This window comes from Hyperoodon ampullatus (genome assembly GCF_949752795.1).
Source record: "Hyperoodon ampullatus genome assembly, chromosome: 4".
NCBI classification, from domain to species: Eukaryota; Metazoa; Chordata; class Mammalia; order Artiodactyla; family Ziphiidae; genus Hyperoodon; species Hyperoodon ampullatus.
Window position 1 is genome coordinate 65,471,581 of NC_136917.1, and position 26,697 is coordinate 65,498,277.

The 26,697-nt window shown below is 44.7% G+C and overlaps 1 protein-coding gene across 1 annotated transcript in view; it reads right to left on the bottom strand.

The window, feature by feature from the left end:
• Positions 1-26,697, bottom strand: part of SLC22A4 (solute carrier family 22 member 4) — a gene marked incomplete at its 5' end in the record, with an annotated part of 47,684 nt that overhangs the window by 5,590 nt on the left and 15,397 nt on the right. Inside the window, 6 exons of the mRNA XM_079701867.1 lie at positions 206-420; positions 9,123-9,217; positions 12,686-12,812; positions 16,646-16,817; positions 24,516-24,670; positions 26,093-26,196. Of these exons, the coding sequence (XP_079557993.1) occupies positions 206-420; positions 9,123-9,217; positions 12,686-12,812; positions 16,646-16,817; positions 24,516-24,670; positions 26,093-26,196 (868 nt within the window). The remainder of the gene's footprint in view (positions 1-205; positions 421-9,122; positions 9,218-12,685; positions 12,813-16,645; positions 16,818-24,515; positions 24,671-26,092; positions 26,197-26,697) is intronic.

Consider the following 26,697-nt stretch of genomic DNA (forward strand, 5'->3'; position numbering starts at 1 on the left):
TTTCTGATTCTCTAAGGTTAACTCTTCTATTTGAAGGTAGTAATTTTGAACATGGGAAATCACAGAGTTAGTTATCACTTGTATAACTGACTTAAGAATGACTTATGATGTAAAGGCTACATAAATAGGGAACAGGGACTAATAATTAGCCCGGTCAAGGTGTGGATCTTTCCTGGTAAGCTGTTAATATTGGATAACTTCTTACCTGCAGGTACCAATTGAATTAAGAGAAGCACACCTCCTGCCAAGAACAGTACTCCAGCTATGACATAACGCCTGGGTAGGGTTCGAAGTAGCAGCCAGGCTGTAATGTAAGCTGGAACTTCAATCAAGGCAGAGAAGAAACAGTTCAGGTAGGCATCTCCATGTAAATTAGGAGTGTTGAGAGACAGAGCAAAGTAACCCACTGAGGTTAGCATCCTGAAAGACAAAAGAAAAAAGACAAAAGGATGGCTTGAGTCTCTTTAAAATTTCATGATGGTCAGGAAATTGTCTAGATGTTGCTGTCTTACAAATAGCCACATATGGCTATTTAAAAGTAAATAAATTAGGGACTTCCCTGGTGGCCCAGTGGTTAAGACCCTGTGCTCTCAATGCAGGGGGCCCGGGTTCGATCCCTGGTCAGGGAACTAGATACCGAATGCTGCAACTAAGAGCCCTCATGCCACAACTAAGAGCCCACATGCTGCAACTAAAGATCCCGCACACAGCAACAAAGATCCTGCGTGCTGCAACTAAGACCCAGCATGGCCAAAAAAAAAAAACAAAAGAAGAAAAAGTAAATAAATTAAAATTAAATAAAATTTAAAATTTTGTCCCTCACTTCGGCACTAGCCACACTTCAATTGTTTAGTGGCCACATGCAGCTAGTGGCTACCATAAGGGACAAAAAAGATATAAAACATTTTCATCATTGCAGAAAGTTCTATTGGACAGCACTAGTCTAGATATACCAATATTCAAGAATACCTATCCTAATCTAGTTAATTTCAAGTTTCAATAGGAGAGTTTGTATATTCTCATTCCTTCAGAGCTATTATTTGAAGAAAGAATGTCAGTCACATCAGTGAACATAAAATCTATATGTCATTTTCCCCCCCAAAGAATAAGAAGGAGAAGGAGAGGAAGGCGAAGGAGAGGGGGAGGAGGAGGAGGAGAAGAAGAAATATAGGTAATACTGTGGGATCCACTTATAGTAAATTCCAATTGATTTAGTAAAACTCACTTTAGTAGGGAAGAAAGTGAAAGTCCCATAAAAGGTATCACAGAGTGCACACTGCATATCCTGTCATTATAGTTAACATCCACATAAAAGTTTCTCTGTGGAAAAAACACTACACTATGCAAACTCTGTGCAGAAATGCACTTATTATCAACATGACTGAAAAGCAGAGGACACCTGAAAAATATTTTCAGGAACAATGTCGGATCTTTTTACACATACTCTACTAGGTTGGGTAGCACAAGGGCTAATCCAAAACAAAACAAAAAATGAAACTTTATTGCTCTGGGATCTTAGTGATTTTCCACATTTGGTAATAAGAGCAGCTTAGATAAAACTAGTGATTAGTTTATTATTGGCTCAGTAGTGCCACTGCTCAAGGTACATTTGCATCAGTGATACCTGCTGACATGTAAGAACTAAGGAGATCTACTGTGAGGAAAGCCACATGCCCAGGACACACTTGCTTAATTCAGGGGCATAAGCTCTGTCATTGATGACTTCTAATTGCAATACAAGATGGCTCTAAAATTAGACTAGCTGCAGCAGGAGCCTACTAGTTCTTTTTTTTTTTTTTTAATGTTATGTAATCTTTTTTTTTAAAATAGATCTTTACTGGAGTATAATTGCTTCACAATACTGTGTTAGTTTCTGTTGTACAACAAAGTGAATCAGCCATATGCATACATATATCCCCATATCCCCTCCCTCTTGAGCCTCCCTCCCACCCTCCCTATCTCACTCCTCTAGGTTATCGCAAAGCATGGAGCTGATCTCCCTGTGCTATGCTGCTGTTTCCCACTAGCTACATATTTTACATTCGGTAGTGTATATATGTTGATGCTACTCTCACTTCTCCCCAGCTTCCCCCTCCCCACCCCATGTCCTTAAGTCCATTCTCCATGTCTACATCGTTATTCCTGCCCTGCCATTAGGTTCATCAGTACCATTTTTTTTTTTTAGATTCCATATATATGTGTTAGCATATGGTATTCGTTTTTCTCTTTCTGACTTACTTCACTCTGTACGACAGACTCTACGTCCATCCACCTCACTACAAATAACTCAACTTCGTTTCTTTTTATGGCTGAGTAATATCCCACTGTATATATGTGCCACATCTTCTTTATCCATTCATCTGTCGATGGACATTTAGGTTGGTTCCATGTCCTGGATATTGTAAATAGTGCTTCAATGAACATTGTGGTGCATGTCTCTTTTTGAATTATGGTTTTCTCAGGGTATATGCCCAGTAGTGGGATTGCTGGGTCGTATGGTAGTTCTATTTTTAGATTTTTACAGAACCTCCATACTATTCTCCATAGTGGTTGTATCAGTTTACATTCCCACCAACAGTGTAGGAGGGTTCCCTTTTCACCACATCCTTTCCAGCATTTATTGTTTCTAGATTTTTTGATGATGGCCATTCTGACTGGTGTGAGGTGATAACTCATTGCAGTTTTGATTTGCATTTCTCTAATAATTAGTGATGTTGAGCATCTTTTCACGTGCCTCTTGGCCATCTGTATGTCTTCTTTGGTGAAATGTCTATTTAGGTCTTCTGTCCATTTTTTAATTGGGTTGTTTGTTTTTTTGATATTGAGCTCCATAAGCTGTTTGTATATATTGGAGATTAATCCTTTGTCCGTCATTTAATTTGCAAATATTTTCTCCCATTCTGAGGGTTGTCTTTTCATCTTGTTTATGGTTTCCTTTGCTGTGCAAAGGCTTTTAAGTTTCATTAGGTCCCATCTGTTTATTTTTGTTTTTCATTCCATTACTCTAGGAGGTGGATCAAAAAAGATTTTGCTATGGTTTATGTCAAAGAGTGTTTTTCCTATGTTTTCCACTAAGGGTTTTATAGTGTCTGGTCTTACATTTAGGTCTTTAATCCATTTGGAGTTTATTTTTGTGTATGGTGTCAGGTAGTGTTCTAATTTCATTCCTTTACATATACTTGTCCAGTTTTCCCAGCACCACTTATTGAAGAGGCTGTCTTTCTCCATTTTATGTTCTTGCTGCCTTTGTTGTAAATTAGGTGACCATATGTGCATGGGTTTATCTCTGGGCTTTCTATCCTGTACCATTGATCTATACTTCTGTTTTTGTGCCAGTACCATACTGCCTTGATTACTGTAGCTTTGTAGTATAGTTTGAAGTCAGGGAGCCTGATTCCTCCAGCTCTGTTTTTCTTTCTCAAGATTGCTTTGGCTATTCAGGGTCTTTTGTGTTTCCATACGAATTGTAAAATTTTTGCTCTAATTCTGTGAAGAATGCCATTGGTAGTTTGATAGGGATTTCATTGAATCTGTAGATTGCTTTGGGTACCATAGTCATTTTCATAATATTCATTCTTCCAATCCAAGAACATGGTATATTTCTCCATCTGTTTATGTCATCTTTGATTTCTTTCACCAGAGTTTTATAGTTTTCTAAGTACAAGTCTTTCACCTCCTTAGGCAGGTTTATTCCTAGGTATTTTATTCTTTTTGTTGTGATGGTAAATGGGATTGTTTCCTTAATTTCTCTTTCTGATTTTTCATTGTTAGTATATAGGAATGCCAGAGATTTCTGTGAATTAATTTTGTATCCTGCAACGTTACCAAATTCATTGATTAGCACTAGTAGTTTTCTGGTGACATCTTTAGGATTTTCTATGTATAGTATCATGTCATCTGCAAACAGTGACAGTTTTACTTCTTCTTTTCCAATTTGTATTCCTTTTATTTCTTTTTCTTCTCTTGCCATGGCTAGGACTTCCAAAACCATGTTGAATAAGAGTGGTGAGAGTGGACATCCTTGTCTTGTTCCTGATCTTAGTGGAAAGCTTTCAATTTTTCACCATGGAGTATGATGTTTGCTGTGGGTTTGACATATGTGGCCTTTATTATGTTGAGGTAGGTTCCCTCTATGCCCATTTTCTGGAGAGTTTTTGTCATAAATGGGTGTTGAATTTTGTCAAAAGCTTTTTCTGCATCTGTTGAGATGATCATATGGTTTTTACTCCTTAATTTGTTGATATGGTGTATCACATTGATTGATTTGCATATATTGAAGAATCCTTGCATCCCTGGGATAAATCCCACTTGATCATGGTGTATGATCCTTTTAATATGTTGTTGGATCCTGTTTGATAGTATTTTGTTCAGGATTTTTGCATCTATGTTCATCAGTGATATTGGTCTATAATTTTCTTTTTTTGTGATATCTTTTTCTGGTTTTGGTATCAGGGTATGGTGGCTACGTAGAATGAATTTGGGAGTGTTCTTCCCTCTACAATTTTTTGGAAGAGTTTGAGAAGGATTGGTGTTAGCTCTTCTCTAAATGTTTAATAGAATTCACCTGTGAAGCCATCTGGTCCTGGACTTTTGTTTGTTGGAAGATTTTAAATTATAGTTTCAATTTCATTACTTGTAAAAGGTCTGTGTATATTTTCTAATTCTTCCTGGTTCAGTCTTGGAAAATTGTACCTTTCCAAGAATTTGTCCATTCCTTTGTGGTTGTCCATTTTATTGGCATATAGTTGTTTGTAGTAGTCTCTTATAATCCTTTGTATTTGTGTGGTGTCAGTTGTGATTTCTCCTTTTTCATTTCTAATTTTATTGATTTGTGTCCTCTCCCTTTTTTTCTTGATGAGGCTGGCTAATGGAAAATGACTATACTACCCAAATCAATTTTGTTTATCTTCTCAAAGAACCAGCTTTTAGTTTTATTGATCTTTGCTATTGTTTTCTTCGTTTCTATTTATTTCTGCTGTGATCTTTATGATTTCTGTCCTTCCAATGACTTTGCATTTTCTTTGTTCTTCTTTCTCTAGTTGCTTTAGGTGTAGGGTTAGATTGTTTATTTGAGATTTTTCTTGTTTCTTGAGGTGAGATTGAATTGCTATAAACTTCCCTCTTAGAACTGCTTTTGCTGCGTCCCATAGGTTTTGGGTCGTTGTGTTTTCACTGACATTTGTTTCTATGTATATTTTTATTTCTTCTTTGATTTCTTCAGTGATCTCTTGGTCATTTAGTAGCATACTGTTTAGCCTCCATGTATTTGTGGTTTTTTTCAGTTTTTTTTCCTGTAATTGATTTTCAATGTCATAGCATTGTGGTCAGAAAAGATGCTTGATACGATTTCAGTTTTCCTAAATTTTCCAAGGCTTGATTTGTGACCCAAGATGTGATCTACCCTGGAGAATGTTCCATGTGCTCTTGAGAAGAAAGTGTATTCTGCCACTTTTGGGTTGAATGTTCGATAAGTATCAATTAAATCTATCTGGTCTATTGTGTCCTTTAAAGCTTGTGTTTCCTTATTTATTTTCTGTTTGGATGATCTATCCATTGGTGTAAATGGGGTGTTAAAGTCCCCTACTATGATTGTGTTACAGTCGATTTCCCCTTTCATAGTTGTTAGCATTTGCCTTATGTATTGAGGTGATCCTATGTTGGGTGCATAAACATTTAAAATTTTTATATCTTCTTCTTGGATTGATCCCTTTATCATTATGTAGTGTCCTTCCTTATCTCTTGTAACAGTCTATTTTAAAGTCTATTTTATCTGATATGAGTGTTGCTACTCCAGCTTTCTTTTGATTTCCATTTGCATGGAATATCTTTTTCCATCCCTTCGCTTTCAGCCTTTATGTGTCCCTAGGTCTGAAGTGGGTCTCTTGTAGACAGCTTATATATGGGTCTTGTTTTTGTATCCATTCAGCCAGTCTGTGTCTTTTGGTTGGGGCATTTAATCCATTTACATTCAAGGTTATTATCGATATGCATGTTCTTATTACCATTTTCTTAATTGTTTTGAGTTTGTTTTTGTGGGTCTTTTTCTTCGCTGTGCTTCCTGCCTAGAAAAGTTTCTTTAGCATTTGTTACAACAAATTTGTTACAACAAAAGCTGGTTTGGTGGTGCTGAATTCTCTTAGCTTTTGCTTGTCTGAAAAGCTTTTGATTTCTCTGTCGAATCTGAATGAGATCCTTGCCAGATACAGTAATCTTGGTTGTAGGTTTTTCTCTTTCATCACATTAAGTATATCCTGCCACTCCCTTCTGACCTGCAGTTTCTGCTGAAAAATCAGTTGATAACCTTATGGGGATTCCTTTGTATGTTATTTTTTGTTTTTCCCATGCTTTTAATATTTTTTCTTTGAATTTAATTTTTGTTAGTTTGATTAATATGTGTCTTGGTGTGTTTCTCCTAGCGTTTATCCTGTATGGGACTCTCTGTACTTCCTGGACTCGGGTGACTATATTATAGGGAAGTTTTCCACTATAATCTCTTCAAATATTTTCTCAAATCCTTTCTTTTTCTCTTCTTCTTCTGGGACCCCTATAATTCGAATGTTGGTGCATTTAGTGTTGTCCCAGAGGTCTCTTTGATTGTCTTCAATTCTTTTCATTCTTTTTTCTTTATTCTGCTTCTCAGCAGTAACTTCCACCATTTTGTCTTCCAGCTCACTTATTCGTTCTTCTGCCTCAGTTATTCTGCTATTGATTCCTTCTAGTGTATTTTTCATTTCAGTTATTGTGTTGCCCATCTCTGTTTGTTTGTTCTTTAGTTCTTCTAGATCTTTGTTAAACATTCCTTGTATTTTCTCAATCTGTGCCTCCATTCTATTTCCGAGATTCTGAATCATCTTTACTATCATTACTCTGAATTCTCTTTCAGGTAGATTGCCTGTTTCCTCTTCATTTATTTGGTCTTGTAGGTTTTTACCTTGCTCCTTCGTCTGTGACATATTTTTTTGCTGTCATTTTTTTCCCCTTTTTTTTTATGAGTGGGATTGTGTTCCTGTTTTTTTTTTTTTTTGCATTACGCAGGCCTCTCACTGTTGTGGCCTCTCCCGTTGCGGAGCACAGGCTCCGGAGGCACAGACTCAGTGGCCATGGCTCATGGGCCCAGCCGCTCCACGGCATGTGGGATCTTCCTGGACTGGGGCATGAACCCATGTCCCCTGCATTGGCAGGCGGACTCTCAACCACTGCGCCATCAGGGAAGCCCTGTGTTCCTGTCTCACTGTTTGTTTGGCCTGAGGCTTCCAACACTGGAGTTTGTAGGCTGTTGGGTAGAACTGGGCCTTGGTGCTGAGATGAGGACCTCCAGGAGACCTCACTGCAATGAGTATACCCTGGGGTCTGAGGTTCTCTGTTTGTCCAGTGTTCGGACTTGGAGCTCCCACCACAGGAGCTTCGTCCTGACCCCTGGGTCATGAACCAAGATCCCGCAAGCTGCGTGATGTGGCAAAAAAAAAAAAAAAAAAAAAGGAGAACAATAACAAAGTAGAAAATAAAATTAGACTAGGAAACTGACAGATATGTTAGAAAAAATATAAAAATAAAAATATAGATGAAACAACAACAACTGGAAGGTAAAACAGAACCATGATATTAAAAAAGAGATGGAGAGGGCCTCCCTGGTGGCGCAGTGGTTGAGAGTCCGCCTGCCAATGCAGGGGATACGGGTTCGTGCCCCGGTCCGGGAGGATCCCATATGCCGCGGAGCGGCTGGGCCCGTGAGCCATGGCCGCTGAGCCTGCGCATCCGGAGCCTGCGCATCCGGAGCCTGTGCTCCGCAACGGGAGAGGCCACAACAGTGAGAGGCCCGCGTACCGGAAAAAAAAAAAAAAAAAAAAAAAAAAAAAAAAAAAAAGAGATGGAGGAAAAAAAAACAGTGGAAAAGGCCTTGGCTGTGGAGGGCGGGGCCTAAGCAGGGGCAAGGTTTGGGCAGTGGGCAGGGCCTATGCTTAGGACCCACAGAGCTGGAAAAGGCCCTGGGGGGCACTTGGGGTGGGGCTTAGGCTCAACAGAGCAGAAGGGGCTCAGATCATCGCCTCTGGTCTCAGAGGTTGGGGGAACCCACCTGGGAGCCCAGCAGGCTTCCTGGGCTCGAGTGGGTAGGACAAATACCCTCTGCTCCTCTCTTGCTCCTCCCATCTTGGAGGGTCCCTCCCACCTGCCTCTCCTGTTCTCTTCCAGCCTCCCTCCTACACCCCCAGGACCAACCCGGCCTGGAGGGGACCTCTGAGAGCATAGGACCTGGACTGAGAGCTGGGCAGACTTCCCCAGCCGATTCGGCAGGGGAAACGCTGGGTGTGCTCCCCCTGATCCAAGCCCCCGAGGGTGCCTTCAGGCATGGGAACCTCTCCCCCACTCTGAGCCACCCCTCAGGGGTACCAGTCCTGTCCGGCCTCCACTTCTCCTTCCACCCCTCAGTCCTCCCATGTTCTACCAGTGCACTTGGGGGTTCTTCCCATCTCCTTGGGCGTTGGGGTCCCCCACCAGCATCCGGCAGATGCCCTAGTTGTGAGGAGACACGAACTCTGCATCCTTCCACACCACCATCTTCTACCTGTTCTGATTACCATCATTTTTTGTGCTGCCATCATGGGGTAGGCATGTTCTTTTTGTCTTCTTCCTAATTTCTTGGCAGATACATTATTAAATCTTGCCTACAAAGTCAGTTCGTTATTTCTAGGCCTTAAAATCACTCGGTAGATTCCTATGAGCAAGTATAAAAAGCTTATCAAAACTCCAAAGCAGGCAGTGGGGATTCAGGGTATTCTAACTTCACTGATTTTCAGTATAGCTTTTGGAAGCAGGAGCTGAATTAGCGTCTCAGCTTCAGGCATCAGGGACATCATTAGTTTTAATCCCAGTAACTCTAGGAGGAGCAGGGAACCATTTCCCTGTGGGTCACAGTATTGCAGACCTAAATATTGTTCCCTGTGATACTTTTTTCAGTATCCAGTTCCATGAATTAAATTGAAGCCTTTCCAAATAACTTAGAATTCTAAAATTTTAATTTTGCCTCAGGAAGACCCAGGCCTTGACCTTGTCCCCTGAATTAAAGAAAATCAGCTGTATATTTACATTCTGTATGTCGTATTTCCAGATCTCTTATTACTTACCATAGCAGCAAGGACATAATTGTTATTGTGCCAATATTCCGAGTCCTGAATAGGTCCAGAATGAAAACTTTCTGCTGTTTCATGGCGGTTAGCTCCTGTTGTTAAAGTAATGCACACAACCATGAGATTAAGAGGTGGTGAGGAAGTATCTTTGGCTATGACAGTATATTCTTATGCATGTAAGTCTCACATCACTTTGAACATGCTCAGAAGTCTGGAATTTGCAGGGAATAAGGGCATCTAAATATATGATGCTTATTATAACATTTAAAAATGTTTGTGGCCCATTTTAGACAGAAGTCTTTAAAATATATAACATTGGCTTCACTGTCTCTTTATATAAAGCCTGACTGCTAACATAGCCTTGCCTTGACTCATGGGCATCATTATGGGTGACCTTAATCACACTGAGCCTTAGGGCCTGTTGAGTGGGTAGCGCCATATAGCCCCAAACTGCCTTGAGGTCCATATCTGCTTTTAATACTTTTCCTGTTGTTGTCTCAGTGTCAGAACACACATGGGTTAACTAGGGGACCTTGGGCAAGTTACTATTTATCCTCTATGAGCCTCAGTTTACCTCTCTGTAAAATGGGTATCATAATCAAGAGTTGAGAAGATTAAATGAGATCATATATATAAATCTTAGCATAGTACTTTAACCATGGTAGATGCCCCATACATTTTAACTATTACTATAATTACTGCACCATTGAGGAAAAGATATGAGCTATCAGTGGTTGGTGGCAATTTCATACTGCTGTTGATGGGCTTCCTTCTTTTACTTTTACTTTACTGACGTTAACTTGCCATGTGTTAGGAATCTAGATAATCAAGCTTATTAGAATTGAAACTATCAATACACTATTTACAATAGCCAAGACACGGAGACAACTCAAGTGCCCATTAACAGACGACTGGCTCAAGATGATATGGTATATATGTACAATGGAATATTAGTCATGAGAAAGAATGAAATATTGCCATATGCAGCAACATGGATGGATCTAGAGAATATGACATTTAGTGAAATAAGTCAAACAGAGAAGACAAATATTATATGATATAACTTATACGTGGAATCAAAAAAATAATACAAATAAATCTACATACAAAACAGAAACAGACTCACAGACATAGAAAACAAACTTATGATTACCAACGGCAAAAGGACGGAGGGTGGAAGGGATAAATTAGGAGTTATGGGATTAACAGATACAAACTACTATACATGAAATAGGTAAGCAACAAGGATTTACTATATAGCATAGGGAACTATAGTCAATAACTTTTAATAACCTATAGTGGAAAATAATCTGAAAAAATATATGTATATATAACTGAATCACTTTCCTGTACACCTGAAACTAACACAATATTGTAAATCAACTATGCTTCAATTTAAAAAAAAGAATTGAAACTAAAAAGTTACAAGGCTCTGAGGTGGAGCCTTTTATCTCCTCAGGATAAAGTACAATGACTCTGTGGCCCTATGATGTGCGTTCAGTAAGAGGCTGAGGAAGGAATTTTTACTACAAAGGAAGAAAGAGTGCCAGACCTGCCCTTGTAGCAGGTGCTTCCCAAATATTAGCATCCTTCTTTCCGAAAACAGACACCTCCTCATTCAGCTCACAGCCATGTTACCTTTTTGCTTCTGCACTACGTGGAGTGTACAACTCTAGAACATGCCCCTGGCAGTATAACCCTGTTATCCCAACAAAGAAAGCCCCTGCATAAACTACTGGGAACTAGCAGTCCTCCTGGAAGGTTCTGGGAGTGGTACCAGGCACAGACAGGACCTGTGGATCAGGCATCCAGTTATATTGACCAAGGCTGGGAATGGAATTCTTGATCTGAAGAGCAAAGGATTAAGACGTATTTGTCCTGGCAGCCCTCTGAGAGCTTGGGCTCATAGCCACTGTAATTAATCCTCCAGCCATCACCAGGGTATCTGTTTCTGTCAGAGGTCGCAAAGGCCAGGAATGGAGGAAGCCCTCAGGGTGGAGCACTGGCGTGCTTGCCACCCTCCAAAGTCCTGGGGTGGCCAGGAGCACAGATGTGAGGGTGGGGCAAGCATAAAGACTAAGAAGCATATAGTTTTCTTGAGGTGTCCTGAACAGTTCCTGACCCTCTGGCCAGGAGTGCCATTGCCCCATCCTCTCCATCCATCTAAGTGTCCTCCCTGGTTTGGACCTGCCTCTTCAGCCCTGAGACACTCTACTCTCTTTCTCTGCTGGCTCACAGTGTCCACTCCTTGGGGACTTCCTCCTTCATGTCATCACTTACCTTCCATCTAATCCTCTTAACACTCTTGGTTACATTCTATGCTCCTTATGTGTCTAATTTTTCTTGTTTTCTCTAGGAGCTGGCACGAGGCATGGCCAAGGACACTGTGAATCCTCACTGACTGGCAGGAAGAGAATCTGCTTCCACTGAATATCTGCTTTTCCTCATGGCCTCCTGCCTACAGGGGTGAATCCTCCAGCCTGTGCTCTCAGGCCTTAAGATTCTAGAGACAACATAGCAAGACTAAAGACATGTACAGCTTCCCCAGCAGACCTTGGTAAGATTCAGAGTACAGTGGGGAGCCCATGGGTGGAATACCCCTCAAACACATTTTTCCCTCTTAATCTGGACATTCAAAAATCGCCAGTATGTAGCTGCATCAATGGTGTGGAGCAAGACCAATAAAAAGTTGGAGATAAACTTGCAAAAGGGAAGGGAACTAATATTTAATCAACACTTGCTACATGCTAAGCAGTTTACATATGTTATTGCACTTAATTGGTCCACAGCCCTTTGAGGAGGGCTCAGAACTTCATCATCACTGTGTCTCTAAGGCCTTGAACAGTGCCTGGTACATAATAGGCACTCAAAACCTATTGAATCAAATTAAATTCCATAATCAAGAATGCATAACTGGGGCTTCCCTGGTAGTGCAGTGGTTAAGAATTGCCTGCCAATGCACGTGACATGGGTTTGAGCCCTGGTCTGGGAAGATCCCACATGCCACGGAGCAACTAAGCCCGTGCACCACAACTACTGCGCCTGCGCTCTAGAGCCCGCGAGCCACAACTACTGAGCCCATGTGCCACAACTACTGAAGCCCGCGTGCCTAGAGCCCGTGCTCTGCAACAGGAGAAGCCACTGCAATGAGAAGCCCACGCACTGCAACGAAGAGTAGCCCGCACTCTCTGCAACTAGAGAAAGCCTGTGCGCAGCAACGAAGACCCAATGCAGCCAAAAACAAACAAATAAATTAATTAATTAAAAAAATACATAGGGCTTCCCTGGTGGCGCAGTGGTTGAGAGTCCGCCTGCCGATGCAGGGGAAACGGGTTCGTGCCCCGGTCTGGGAAGATCCCACATGCCGCGGAGCGGCTGGGCCCGTGAGCCATGGCCGCTGGGCCTGTGCGTCCGGAGCCTGTGCTCCGCAACGGGAGAGGCCACAACAGTGAGAGGCCCACATACCACAGGAAAAAAAAAAAAAAAAAATACATAAAGAAGACTTTGAAAAAAAAAGAATGCATAACTGATCTCAGGAGGAAACATTTGCAAATCCTTACCTCCACAGGATCAAAAACCACCACTGGGGCAGCTACATTGTTCATTTTTGCAGCTTTTTGGATGATATCTTCAGCTTCTCTAAATCTTCTCTGGGATATCAGCCACCGGGGAGATTCAGGAATAAACCTAAAATTCATTTGAATGTTTTATAATTTTTCACAGTAGCAAGGTTGATGCTATCAACTGTAAGTTGCCCCCGAATAATTTTTATTTTGTAAAATTCTAGTTTGTCTTTTTAAAGAACATCAAGAGGGAGGCCTCAAAGATTTCCATTATTTGTAGGAATAAATAAAAGCACCTTCAAGTTTCAAAGTTATGATCAAATCAAAAGACAGATCATTAGTTGTACTTGAAGCCAGAGCCACACTATAAGGGGTAACATTAACTGAGTATGTTTAAGCCAGGGCACCTGGAGAACACCATCCACAACTTCATAGATGGTGTGGCTCATAAAAGAAACACAGTCTAGTATCTTTTCAGTGTGTCTATCCCTAGGAGAATCCCTGGTGCCCAGCTGGTGATGCTCACAAGTTTATTGGGTAAAAGAGGGCACCTGTGTTTCTCGGGCTTTTCCTGCAGTCAGAGGAGGAGGTAAGTGCACTGACACGTTCCTGTGGGCTGCCGCATGGCTCTCAACAGATTCTCAGCTCAGTGAGTACCCAAACCAGACCACAGCCAATGTGGTCTTATTTTTTTAATGCCTAGAAACATTTAAAAAATTTTTTTATATTGGAGTATAGTTGACTAACAATGTTGTGTTAGTTAGAAACATATTTTTTTATTACACAATCTATCCACATTTTTAACTGATGCTCAAACATGGTTGACTTCTATTCTTTCCTAATTTTTCTATTTCTATTTATTTTTATTATACTTTATTTAATTTTTCTATTCTTTCCTAATCTTTATTTCTCAGAATTGCTTAGCCCATCTTCTGCCAGCTCTTGTTTTCCTTACTTATTCATCAGTATTAAGTTATCCTAGAAAATAAATTATATGTAGCAGATATAGTCCTCCTATAATTAATAGGCCTCTCCAAAGCCTCAACAGGAATTATCTCAGAGCAAAACACAACATATCGAATAGCCAACCCCCAGCTTCCGTCCCTAGCCTACTACAAGCACATGGGTTGAAAAATGAACCCAGTCTGCATTTTTTGGAATATATCCCTTGGTTGGTCCCTGTAGCAACTGTGATGATGTTAGGCCACTCAGGTTCAGTAATTAGAGCTGTGCTGTCCAAAAGAACTTTCACTGGTGTTCTGTATCTGCGCTATCCAATACAGCAACCGTTAACCACATGTGGTTATTGAGCTGGTGTGACTAGTGTGACTGAAGAAACTAATTTCATATTTTATTTACTTTTAATTAATTTTAATTTAAATCATTGCATGTGGCTACTGGCAACTGTATTAGTGAAGAATTAGAGGTCTTACCCCACAGCCACTATATACAGCATGGGCACTTCTACTTCTGAGAGGTATCTTTCCCCAACCAGGTTGTTCTTAGAAATATCCTACCTTTCTTACTACAAGCTCTGAGTGCCATCACTGGTCTCAGGTTCCTAACGTTTAGTCAGCTAGATATTGTAAAGCTTTCCCCATGTTGCACCTATGGGCTCCTTCCCCACCCACTACACACATAGTCCATTTGTACCTGTGATCACTTACTGCCAAGCCTTTTAAAGGAAATTTGGGACATAAAAAATCCCCAAACAACCTGCAGTGGCTCCATTTTCAGCCCTCTGTACTCAGGATTGCTGTGATCTCTACTTTTGAATTGCCATGGTTTCTTGGTGCATAAAGAATTAAGTCTAGCTGATCATTCCAAGTTAGTGGAGGGCCAAATAAGGTTGTACACTATAGCCTCTTGGTAGATTTAATTCAAATTGAACAGGGGAAGGGTGTTGCTGGAGAGTCTATATTACATATTAAGTAGGCAGCAGAGGTCACAGTAGCTCAAAGCAATCCCCATATCATCCCAGCCCACCCGGATGGACGGGCATTGCTTCAGGAAGTCCCACCTTCAAGGACAAGATGTTCAAAAGAAAGCTATTTTATTTTTATAGGAAAATGGTAAAACTGTTGTTAAACTTTTAGGACAAGCACTCAGCATCTTTGTCCTGGCCCCGGGCTGCCCTCTGTCTGGGGCAGTCCTGTCCCTGGTACAATGTGCCCACAGCTAGGAACACTTACCAACTAGCCCATGGGCAATAGAGGAACAACTCTTCTCAGGGCAAGAGTAAGGCAGCTCCTTGTGGGATGGACCTTCCGTTCTAGAAACTCAAGAGGCTGACCTATCAGAGCTGTTCCTTGCTGTGATATTTGGTTCTGAGGCAAAGATCCAAGCCCCACAAACTAAAATCCCTACTAATCCCTTACGGTCAGTCAGGGCCCTTCTATTTTTGTTCTTTCTCTCTCTCTCTCTGGTAGAATCATACAGTAATAAAGTTGACTATAACATATTTTTAAAGTACTGGTCTCTTATGCCAAAGGGACAACTAAAGCCAAAGAACACAGATTACTAAAATCATTCATTTGAAGAGGCAGAAACTAACCTTTGAATAATCTTGTCTTGTGTCTTGAGAGACTCAGGACAAGACATCTTTTAAAATAAATTCAGTTAGCAGGGGGGTTGTGGAGAGAGGGACAGAGGGTATGATGATGATAATGATGATGATGCTGCAGCTGCTGATGATTCTCATTCCAGAAAATTGCCCTGCTCTCAGACTGGGTCAGGAAATCAGAATAGTATCTAACCTCTAACACACTGTCTCTCAAATTCTAGGGAAGTAAGAAAAAAAAGTGTTCTCTCTCCCCCATACACACCCATGCCAAGAATCTGCACTGGTAAATCATAGCAGTCTTAGAGGTCATAAAAGGACAGTAGTTTGGAGTGGTCTAACAAGAGCCATCTGGTCCAACAAGGTCAAGATGTACTACCTGTCAGCCTCTACAGCTGCCTAACAGTTGCAGCAAGATGAAGGCCCTTCTAGGAAATTTCCTCAGGCAGTGTGTCCACAGGACAGGGCAACCACGAGGGCTAGTCTAACCTCTGAGCTCTAAAAAATGATCAGAGAAACTTTCATTGTGTGTGAGCCAGTAGAGATAAAGCAGTTCAGTAAAACCAGTCACTGCTGGGAGATTTGATTTTGACATCATGAAACCAAACCAGGACTAATTAATGAGAGAGAGAGAGAGAGAGAGAGAGAGAGAGAGAGAGAGAGAGAGCGCCAGACCCAATAATGGGAAAAATCCCCTTTCCTTTTGCTTAAATATGGAAAAATCAAAGAAATGGGGAATCCCTCCCCAAAAAGGGTATGGCTGTGACCTTATTCCATCATTCTTAATCTGTTCTCTCACCTAAAATCTTCCCCATAGCCATACTGGGTGAAACTGGGGCCAGTGTCTCAACACTTTGTTATTCCCACACTGACGTGCCAAAATTTGGTTGAAGGGTAGTGAGAGGAGAGAAGAGACCATTTTCTCTAACAACTCATTAAACAGAAGGAGTTCTCTCGCGCTTCAAGACAAAGCAGATAAACAGTGACACTCAGACGCAAATCATCACGCGACAGGGAAGTTTGAGGAAGTTACATTAGTTGTAGCCATGAGGAGAACAAGATTTCCTAGCAAGAGAAAAGTGTCAGAAGAGCAGGGGGGCAGAGTTAAAAATAACAAAACCCAACAGACCATCTCCACAAACAATCACCACCAGTAACAGATAAGCGGGGGGAGAGCCTCAGGGGGACTGGGTTTCCTGAGAATGGTGCTTTGTGGGACGGTGGGGAATCAAACCCCAGCACGTAGGCCCACCCCAAAGAGCCAAACGGTCTCTGGGCTTCAAGGCCCCAGCCCGTTCCAGTGAGATCAGCAAGCCCACGCCATGGTCAGCCCCAGGCTCTGGGCTCCAGGCTGCTGGCCCGCAGCAGGGGGCTGTCTGGGATGGAGCCACACTCACCACCACAGCGGGAAGCACAGCACCCCCGGCACCGTCAGCGCCAGCAGAAGCATCCGCCAGTCTCTGATGAAGTAAGCAAACAGCGGCAGCAGCATGTAGCCAACTGCAAAAAATGTGCACACGCCTAACGTAGAGAATATAATACGAACTGACTTGCCAAGAATTTCTGTTCCTGTTCAAAACAAGGGAGGAGTATTAGCATTTTAACTCACTTTAATATTTGCTTTTTACATCATTACCTGGCAGTTAGAGTTTAAAACATAACCACTTAGAAAAGGGAAAAGGTGTTTGCCTCATGGCCCAGAGCAGGAGTGGTCAGGGTGGAGGAAGGTGGGACGTGACCCAAGACTTACCACCTCATAGAAGGATGAGTTTTCATGAGATTTTAAAGGAGCCACAGATTTTCTTTTTTAAAGGCTTCCTCATGTCATAGGAACATCACACCCAGCCCTAAGAGGTAAACTCTTCTGAGGATGCCACATTTCCAAAGTAAGAGCCCTGGGGTAAGGAGCAGAAAGGGTGTCCCAGGAGACCAGGGCGGGGGGTGGGGGGGCTCTTCTGAGGGCGAGTGGATTATGGGGCATTCAGCCTTTCCCACAATTCTCCACTGTAAATAAGCAGACACGGGTCTCTCGGAAACAGTGGAGAGTTCAGTTACTGAGTTGTGTTAGGACACCTTTAGCAACCCTTGAGCCCTGAGAAATGATAAAAAGGATCCAGCTGGCTCTGGAGGTGCACAGAGCAGAGCCCCAGCACCCAGGACTGAATTCTGCTGCAGCTACACTGTGCCCAGGCAGTCACAGTCCATACAGCCCAATGAAAGACAAGAAGAAGCTGCTCTTCCCGCCTGGCAGGAGGCAGCCCTGGAGCTGTCCACGCACAGAAGGAGCTCACAGAGCTTTCCCAGAACACCACAAAGGTCCAAGACTGCTTGGCATCCGGCCCTGTTCTGGGAAAGGCTCCTGCTCTGCTCAGCACCACACTGGATCGCTCAGCCCCACTTCTTCCAGAGATGTTGCCTGCTCCTTGGAGTGCTTGGTTTGAGACAGGGAGTCCAAGAACAAGCTCCTTCTGTTGTCACAAAACTCCAGGCCCTTTACCCAGAGTTCACTCTTGGTCTTCTGCCCCAGGGCGGAGATCTGGCCAATGGCAACAGCTCCGTCTTTTGTTTGAGATCTGCCCACCACTACCGAGAAGTAGCCCAGAAATTACAAAATAGATCATTCGAAGGTCATTCAGGCTTGGCTTTCAAGAGAGAGTTTTTCAATCGTGTTTAGATGCCCTGAACCCAGGCTAAGGAATTAAGGGCTAATTCTAGAGAAGCAGTAAAATTACTACTTCTGTTGGTTTTCCTTTCTCACCTCCTACCTATTCCTGTCCTCACCTCTCTTCTTCTTCACTCAGCATAACTGAAGATGTGCCAGTGGTTCCCTCTTGAACAGCCATTTCTAAAAGCCAGACTGATAGAAATGGCCAGGATTGTGTACCCCTCATAACCTGGACTGCAGACAACAGCCCTAACCACCCAGGGCATTTCTCAGCCTCTAAGCTCATTTCCAGGAATAGGGCCAGACTTCTTTCAGGATCGGGAGTGTTGTTTCCAGATCTTTTCTTACCTCATTAATGACCTTCCTACCACTCCATAAGAAGACTCACCATGCCATGGTTTCTAAACACTTCGGCTGTGATTATTATTACATGAGAATGAATAGGGGGTGATTTATTCCTAAGCAGAGATCCAGAGGTGAAGCAGCAGAGGATGTGACTGTGGAAAAGAGAAAGTGCCCAGGACCAAGTGAGAATCTTGTAGACTCATGAGGCCAAGGGAGCTCCCTCACACTTCCATGACCCTGATGAGAGAAGAGAGAGAAGTTACACCACTGGATTCTTGGATAATCTCCCTCTCTAAGCTTGGATCTCAGGCCAGAACAGAGTTGTTCTAACTTTGCAGAGTACCCATGGGGGACAGAAGCTTCATAAATCTACCCCTCTGCCTTTCTGTGGAGCAACACAGATGGCACAAACCTGAATAGCTCCTTGTTAGCACGACTTCCTGCTCACTGACCTTTTAGACAATCACCCTGCCTTGAACACCATCATCATCATCTTCATCATCATCTTCATAGCTAGCAGTGTTTTGAGTAGGCACTTCGAGCCAGGTTCCAGACTGAGTGTTTACATATATTATCTCTTTGAATCTTCACAACAATTATATATAAGAACTAATATTACTTCTATTTTACACATTATCAGCTGAGACTTAAAGAGTTGAAGCAAACTGCCTAAATTCACACATATGTACTAAGTGGGACAGCCAGGTTTTAAGCCTGATCAGTATGACCTGTGGATACTGTCCAGGAAAAAAAATTACCTGGGAGCAAAGCCTTGGCCCTGTCAAGCAGTCCTTCAACTGAGGTCCTAGTGGAGACATGTGGGAGATGGCTGAGGCCACACCTGACTTTTAGAAGTTAGGATTTGTGTTTTCCCCACCTGGGCTGGTTTTTGAACTCACTAGAGGCCAACCAGACCCCTCTGAGGGACACTGGGAGAGGAGTCCTGTTTCCTGAAGACGTTTCACGGCCTGCAGGTGCCAGAAACTCCATGTGTTCAGCTGGCAGTGAGATAGGCGACTGGTGATTTCTGGCTCCGCTGACTGGGGATCCTTGTCCTGGCCTCCTTTACCCCCTAGGTTTTTACTCCTAGGACAAAGCCCACTTGGTCTTGGTCTGGTTGGGCCTCTGAGTATCACTTGGGAGTGAGACTCTGACATCTAAGCCAAAGAGGCATGTCTTGGCCAGGAGTGTTTGCCCACTGCCTGTCACCACCACCAGAATCTGAGCACTTTCTCCAAGAGGGAGTGACTCAGAGAGTGCCAGGCTTACTACCATGTTGATCAGGGCCCTTCTGTGGTAGTCAGCCCAGGAACCACTGGATCCATTTCACTTGGAGGCAGGACCTGCCACTCCATGAATGACCAACAGAGGTCTGCAGACCCCAGCTCAAGAAACAAGACTGTGGGGCTTCCCTGGTGGCGCAGTGGTTGAGAGTCCGCCTGCCGATGCAGGGGATGCGGGTTCGTGCCCCGGTTTGGGAAGATCCCACATGCCGCGGAGCGGCTGGGCCCGTGAGCCGTGGCCGCTGAGCCTGCGCGTCCGGAGCCTGTGCTCCTCAATGGGAGAGGCCACAACAGTGAGAGGCCCGCATACTGCAAAAAAAAAAAAAAAAAAGAAACAAGACTGTGGTGCAGTTGCCAGGATATGGGGTAGGACCCAAGGGCCCTAGGATAGGAGTGGCCTCCATTAGTCATGTGCAGAGCCTGGGCTCCCTGATGCTCATTTGCTACTAGAGTGACTTTGATAAGTCCTACTTCATGGAGCTATTATTATGAGGCCTGAGATAATGTAGATAAAGGGCCTAGCCAAGTGTCTGGCATGTGGTAGGTACTCAGGAATAATTAATTCTTTCATCCTGGTCAAACAGTTGACATGTGCCAGATGTCAGGGGAATGTTGGAAAGTACAGTGCCTTTGACCAAGAGACCTGGTGGAAGACAGCAGAACCTCTCTTTGCTCCCAGGAAAATACTCCGAATTCTCATCAAAACAGCAGACATTCCCTTGCTTCCTCTCTCTCCTCTACAAACTTTCACAGATCATTCTAGTTAAAAGTAACCTTTCCTATTTCTGCATATGCCCAGAAAATTTATAGGAGCTCCTCCCAACACTCCTAGGCCATGACCCACGTTCTCTATAACAACTGCAATGGCTGCCTCTGCCGACCAGATGTGAGCCCCTTGAGGACAGACAGGAGTGAGTCCTTCCTCCTCCCTGGGTCCCCCCGGTTCTTCCCTCACACAGTCCAGTGCAAACAAGGGCTGCCGGCAAATTTCAGCATCTTTTTAATGTATTTATATCCCACCTCATCCCTTGAAGGTTTTGAGGTAGCTTATAATTTGAAAAAAATAAAATAATGGTAACGTTAAAGTAAAATACAAAGAAAGGTGAAAAGCTATGCCTTGGAGAAAAGAACAAAAATATTTAATGGATCACTTTGGAAAACGGTCTGGCAGTTCCTTAAATGGTAAAACATAAAATTCCCACCTGACCCAGCAAGTCCACTCCTAGGTACATACCCAAGAGAACTGAAAACAGATCCACAAAAAACTTGTACTCAAATGTTGATAGCAACATTCTCCAAATTGGTCAGAGAGTGGAAACAACCCAGTTGTCCATCAGCTGATGAAGAGATGAACAAAATGTGGCATCTCCATACAATGGAATACTGAGTCATGCTACAACATGGACCAACCTTGAAAACATTAAGTGAAGGAAGTCAGTCACAAAGGCCACATATTGTATGATTCTGTTTATCAGAAACATCCAGAATAGACAAATCCACACAGACAGAAAGTAGATTAGTGGTTGCCAGGGGCTGGGGAGAGAGGAGTGTGGGGGAGTGACTGCTAATGGCAGGTGATGACAGTGTTCTGGAGTTTGGTAGAGTTGATGATTGTACAACTGTGTGAATACACTGATAACCACTGAATTATACACCTTTAAAGAGTTAACATTATGGTATTCAAATGATATCTCCATTAAAAAACTGTGTGGCTGGGCTTCCCTGGTGGCACAGTGGTTGAGAGTCCGCCTGCCGATGCAGGGGACACGGGTTCGTGCCCCTGTCCGGGAAGATCCCACATGCCGCAGAGCGGCTGGGCCTGTGAGCCATGGCCGCTGAGCCTGCGCGTCCAGAGCCTGTGCTCCACAATGGGAGAGGCCGCAACAGTGAGAGGCTCTCGTACCACAAAAAAAAAAAAAAAACCTGTGTGGCTGATAAAGGCTGCATAGTTGATACAGCCTGAGCTTCCGGGTAGCCAAAGTTATAAAGGAAGATGCCATCAGTTATGTACTTATCAAAAGGAAGAATACATTTAGACCTCAGAGGAAGCAGAACTTTAAACAGTTCAGCATGCTGGAACAAATATTGCAGAGGAGGTTGATGTTAGAAATACTGGGAAAATACTGAATTAATGGATCAGGAGGAGACAAAATAAATTCAAGCAGCTGGTTATGAGAGATAAAGGAGGATGCCGCTGGCATTTCACCCAGAGGCTGTGGACAGGTCAAAGGCGTTATTTCTGGGAAACAGTAGGAGATTGTGAGGGGGAGCTAGACTGTGGGTAGGGCCAGTGGCCTTGGTCCTGAGTGGTCAGTTCCTCCTGAACAAGCCTCATTCTGGCAGCTCCCTCACTTCCAGGTGTATCCGCGTTCTGTTCCTTTAAGTAGCACCATTCCTTCCTTTCTTTTTCTTGTCTCCTTTTACTCTGGCAGGCTTTATAATTGTTAAAAAGCAGAGCAAGGAGAGGATCCATTTTCGCATTGCTTTGAGAGTGGGAGTAATTCAGCTTCCTGAATTAATGTTAAGACCCCTAAAACGGGAGATTATCACCACAGACTCTTGCCAGCCCTTCCCTAGAGCCAGAGGGCAAAAGGGAAGGCCCAGACAGAACGCAGACCGGATCCAAAGCTTAGGTTTCTTTTGGTTAAATAAAACCCAGAATTTGACTATGCTAGTCCTGGAACACCAGAGAGCACTGCTGTACTGCCAGAAGTCAGCCTCCGCCGAGTCTGCCCCACCCCACCCTACCCCAGGCGCTGACGAGCAAGTCTGGCTGCTCCAGGGGGCAGGTTGGTTCTCAGTGACACTCTGAAACATTCAGGCCTGAGAGCCCAGTATAAGGAGGCTCATACCAGTGCACAAAAGTCAGCAGTTTCCTGCAGAGCCCAGTAGAGTAACACTATAGCCAGGGAGGCTCCCAGAGCACCCTACCACAGCCCTGGACCAGGCTGATGGGGAGCCTGCTATACCCAGTGTCCCACCCACTGATCTGGCTTGTACATCTAGGCTCTGACTGATCTTACAGATCTTACTTTCCCCTTGGCTTTCTCACTCGTCTCATCACGGGGAGTAGGGAGGGAAGTTGGTTGTAGTGGCAAGGTCAGCTGGGCAGGGACTTTCTTGCAGGAGGCCTGGGGTGGGCTCTCCTGGCCGCATCCACTCACACTGGGGAGGCTCCATGGCTCCAGAAGCACCCTTTGCCCCTGGAAAGGCAGGTCTCAATGCTGCCATTCAGCAGGACCTGGGGGATGCCGTGCATGGCACAGACGCCACCTGGCTCCTGATTCCAATGACAGGGCTTCTCTGGCTTCACTATTACCTTGTGCCCTTCCATTTCAGGTGATTCTTTAGGTCCTCCTAAAGGGCTCTGCTGGCGTCAGGCAGATTCCTCTGTTTAGTCTCTGGTATGTTCTGGCCCAAGCAAAGCTACCCATTGGGCTTTCCAGGTATAGGGTGGTCATCAAAAGGAACATGGAATCTGCAGGGTTTAAACCATGAGAACAACAGGCTCTGCTGTGTCCAAGAGCCCTGTGTCCTTGGGGCCATCAGGCATCAGGAGGTATAACTTCTGTCCTGAATTCCTCGCATCTCCAGTTTCCAGTACCACTGGCTGGAAGCTTTCTGGGTCCTCTCCTCAAATGACCCTCTTTAAGAAAATCTTGCTCCCCTCCTTCCCTCTGCAGGGAGGAGAGAGGCCCCATCCTGTTGTGGCCTGCTGAAGAGGGTGCTTCCGCTGGGGCCCTGTGGCTTCAGCATACCCTCCCCTCCTCCCTCTTCAGACACTGAGGCTGGGCCTGTGGAGAGGGGCTCTTTACAAATGATTAAAGGAGTGGAATTTGAACAGCTCCATCTTGGCAACGTGACAGGGTGTACACATCCTCAACTAAGAGAACACAGGATCTCAAAAGCCAATGAGTCATCCAGAATCTCAAACGTGACCAGAATCATCTTACTAGATTCAGACTTTTGAGACAAGAAGAATCATTAGACTTACATTAAAGGGGCACTATTGGTAATTACACTGTGACAATAGGGACAAACTGGGACAGACAACAAGGAAATATGATCACACTGGAGATTATGGGAATTGGTGTCTATTATCCCAGATGTGCCCCCATCTCCCTTTCTCTCACCTGCTCAGAGGGAGCAGGTAGGCTCAGAGAGCCTGCTGGGGACTCTCACTCCGGCGGATGACCCTTATCAACCTGCCCAGAGCTCACCCTGCTGCCTCCCAGGAAAAGCTGGTAAAGGCCCTGGGGGCCTCCTCACGACCTTTAGCTTGTGAGTCCCCCTCATGCAGCCTGATATTCCAGAAGCAAGGGTGCTGCTAGGAGATAGGACTGCTCTCAGCAGTAAGGCTTGTCCTGCATGCAGCTGATATGCTCTGGGGGTGGGCTCTGACTTAGGGGTGAGGCCAGATCTGCCCAACGATGGCTGGCTGGCACTGGACTCCTGTCTGCACGTGCCTCCTCCACCTGTGTACTGGGCACATCAACTACCCTAAGTACCTCCATGGGCCACGCCCAGCTGCCAGGAACACTCTTTAGCCCCAGCCCAGGCAGAAACCTCAAGCTTTCATAGCTCAGATCAAAGACACCCCTAGGCTGTCTCTCCCTCAAGATCTCCTCCTCTGTCCCTCTCACGAGCCCTGTGCTCCTGAAATGTGTCTCAGTTATCACCTGGCTGGTTCTTACCAGCTGCAGCTCTTCTTCATTGTCACATTTCAGGGCCCAGCACAGAGCTGGCTCCCTGTGCGTGCCTGTCTTGCCTGTGACGCATCAAAGCACCTGTGGCTAGAGCCTCCACCACCAGCACATATATCCCCGAGGCTGATCACATTTTGGAAGCACAGCCCATGAGATGAGGTGCTTCCTTCTGTGCTAAGAGCACTGCCTGTGCCCTCTCCAGTGGTCCCCTCTTCCTAGGCCTCTCAGAGGGTTGTAAGGAGTCCTGTGGGTCAGAAGCCATTCCTACCTAGTATGAAGGCCACCACATAGTTGGAGATCTGGCCCATGCCGACGATGACAAATAACATGGTGAACATCTCCCAGTTGATGGAAAAAATCTGCAGGAAGCTGAAGCCAGTCTGCACAGCCATGGTTGCGAAGAGGATGGTCTTTCTGCCAAACCTGTAGAGTACAGCACAGGACAAGACATGGCCCATGAAGTTCACAGCAGCACTGTCATCAGGGCATGTGGAAACTCTGAGTCAGGCATTGCTGCAGACTTTGTTTTTCTCAGGGCTGTGACAGGCTTTCTACTTTGTTTTTCTCAGGGCTGTGACAGGCTTTCTTCCTGTCACATCCTCCCAGGTTCTTCCTTGGTGAGGCCTCAGGCATCCATCTGCCCAGGAGGTAACTTATGAGATTCTGAGCCTCCTGTAGAGGCACCATATCTCAAAAGCACAGAGCAGCTTATGCCAAGGACCATGTGGAAATCTACTCTTTAGAAGGAGTCATAGGTAGAAGCTGCCACCATATTTCTGGAATGTGAGTACAATACAGATTGCAGATACATCTAATATCAACAACATGAGAATTCTATCAATCCAGAACCAAGAGTCCTTCTATGTCAGTGGTTTCCAACCTTGGCTGCTCCCGGAATCAAGAGAGCTTTAAAAAATACCGGTGCCAGCACCTGCCTTCCAACATGCTTATCGTCTGGATGTAGACAATTGGATGCAGTTTGGGTATTGGGACTTAAAAATATTTCCCAGGTGACTCTACTGTGCATCCCAAATTGGGAACCACTGCTCTATGGAAAGTGTAGCTTCCAGCAACGTCCATTAATGACACTATAGTTGGCTTAAGTCTTTTTTTTTTTTTATAAGCGTTTTAATTTGACTTTCTGATAGTGTCCAATGGCTAGAAGGGAACACAGGTATGAGCAGAACAGTCTCCCACCCCATCTTCCAAACTCAGTTCTCAGTCTGTTGGGTCTGGGGTCCCATTGGGCTTCATGACTGGGGGAGGGGCAGCCACTCCTCTGGGAAGCCTTCCCTAGCACTGCCATTGAGCACTCCCACCTCCCTGCTCTGGTACCCAAGAATGTTCAAGGGCCAGTGAGGGCATATCTCCCAGAGCTGCGATGCTGTCTCCTCCTGACTGTGTGCCCCAGAAGGCCCAGAAGCAGCCTGGGTCAGCTCTGTGGCCCCATTGTCCAGCCAGGGGCCTAACCCACAGCAGAGGTGGGTGCACTGTTAGGGAAGGGTACTCCCCGAGTCTGGCCCTGACTCTGGCTTATGGCTGGTTGTGGATAGATCACAAGGCATCCAAGAGCTAGGGGCGGGGTGGGGAGGCGGGGTGGGGAGGCAGTGGGGAGGCAGCAGTGTATATTTTCGAGGAGTTTGGTGATATAAGGGCTCCACTTTTCAATGGGTCCCCGCAAGGGGCTGAGGGCAGAGGACAGAGGGGACATCATGGTTCCTCCTATCACTCACTTGGTGGCCTAAGGGGCCTCCCTTTCTCTGGGTGAAAATACCCTAAATTCAGTCCAACCCCAAGACAGGCAGTGAATTGACAATCACCCTTCCTCCCGCCCAGTACCCTTACCTGTCTGACAGCTGCCCAGACACAAAGGAGCCGAGGAGCACGCCTACGAAGAACAGGGAGGTAGTAAGGGGCGTCTTCCAATCATCCTCACACACCAGACTCCACTGCCAGGGAGAACGTGAAGTGTGAGCCCAGTGCTCCAGCCCAGCTCCAAGGGCATAGCATGGCAGCCAGGCAGGCTCTCCTCCCCTGTGCCAGGCTGTCACTTTTATGCAAAGGGCATAGGCCTCGCAGCCCTGGGGTTGACTCCTGACGCTACCATTTACTGGGGCAAGTCACTGTCCTGCCTGAGGCTCACCCTCCTCTTCCGAAAGGGAGGGTGATACCTCTGGCCCTGCTTACATCGTGTATTGAGAAGTGAGCTGAGGCATGGCTTTGACTGGCTACCCCTCAGCTGTGAAGCGGTATGAAGCAAAGAGGCCATTTCTGCTTCAGAAGGCATCCCTGCATGGAGGGAAGGTGTTTGAAATGCCTGCAGGGCAGGGTAGAGGGCATGGTCACACGATCCAGTTGTAAAAGATTCCTCTACTTTGTTGAAAAGTGCACGTGGTCCCCAGGGGCCTGTGATTATATTTTCTGAACAGAATCCTCCAGAGAACCCTGTG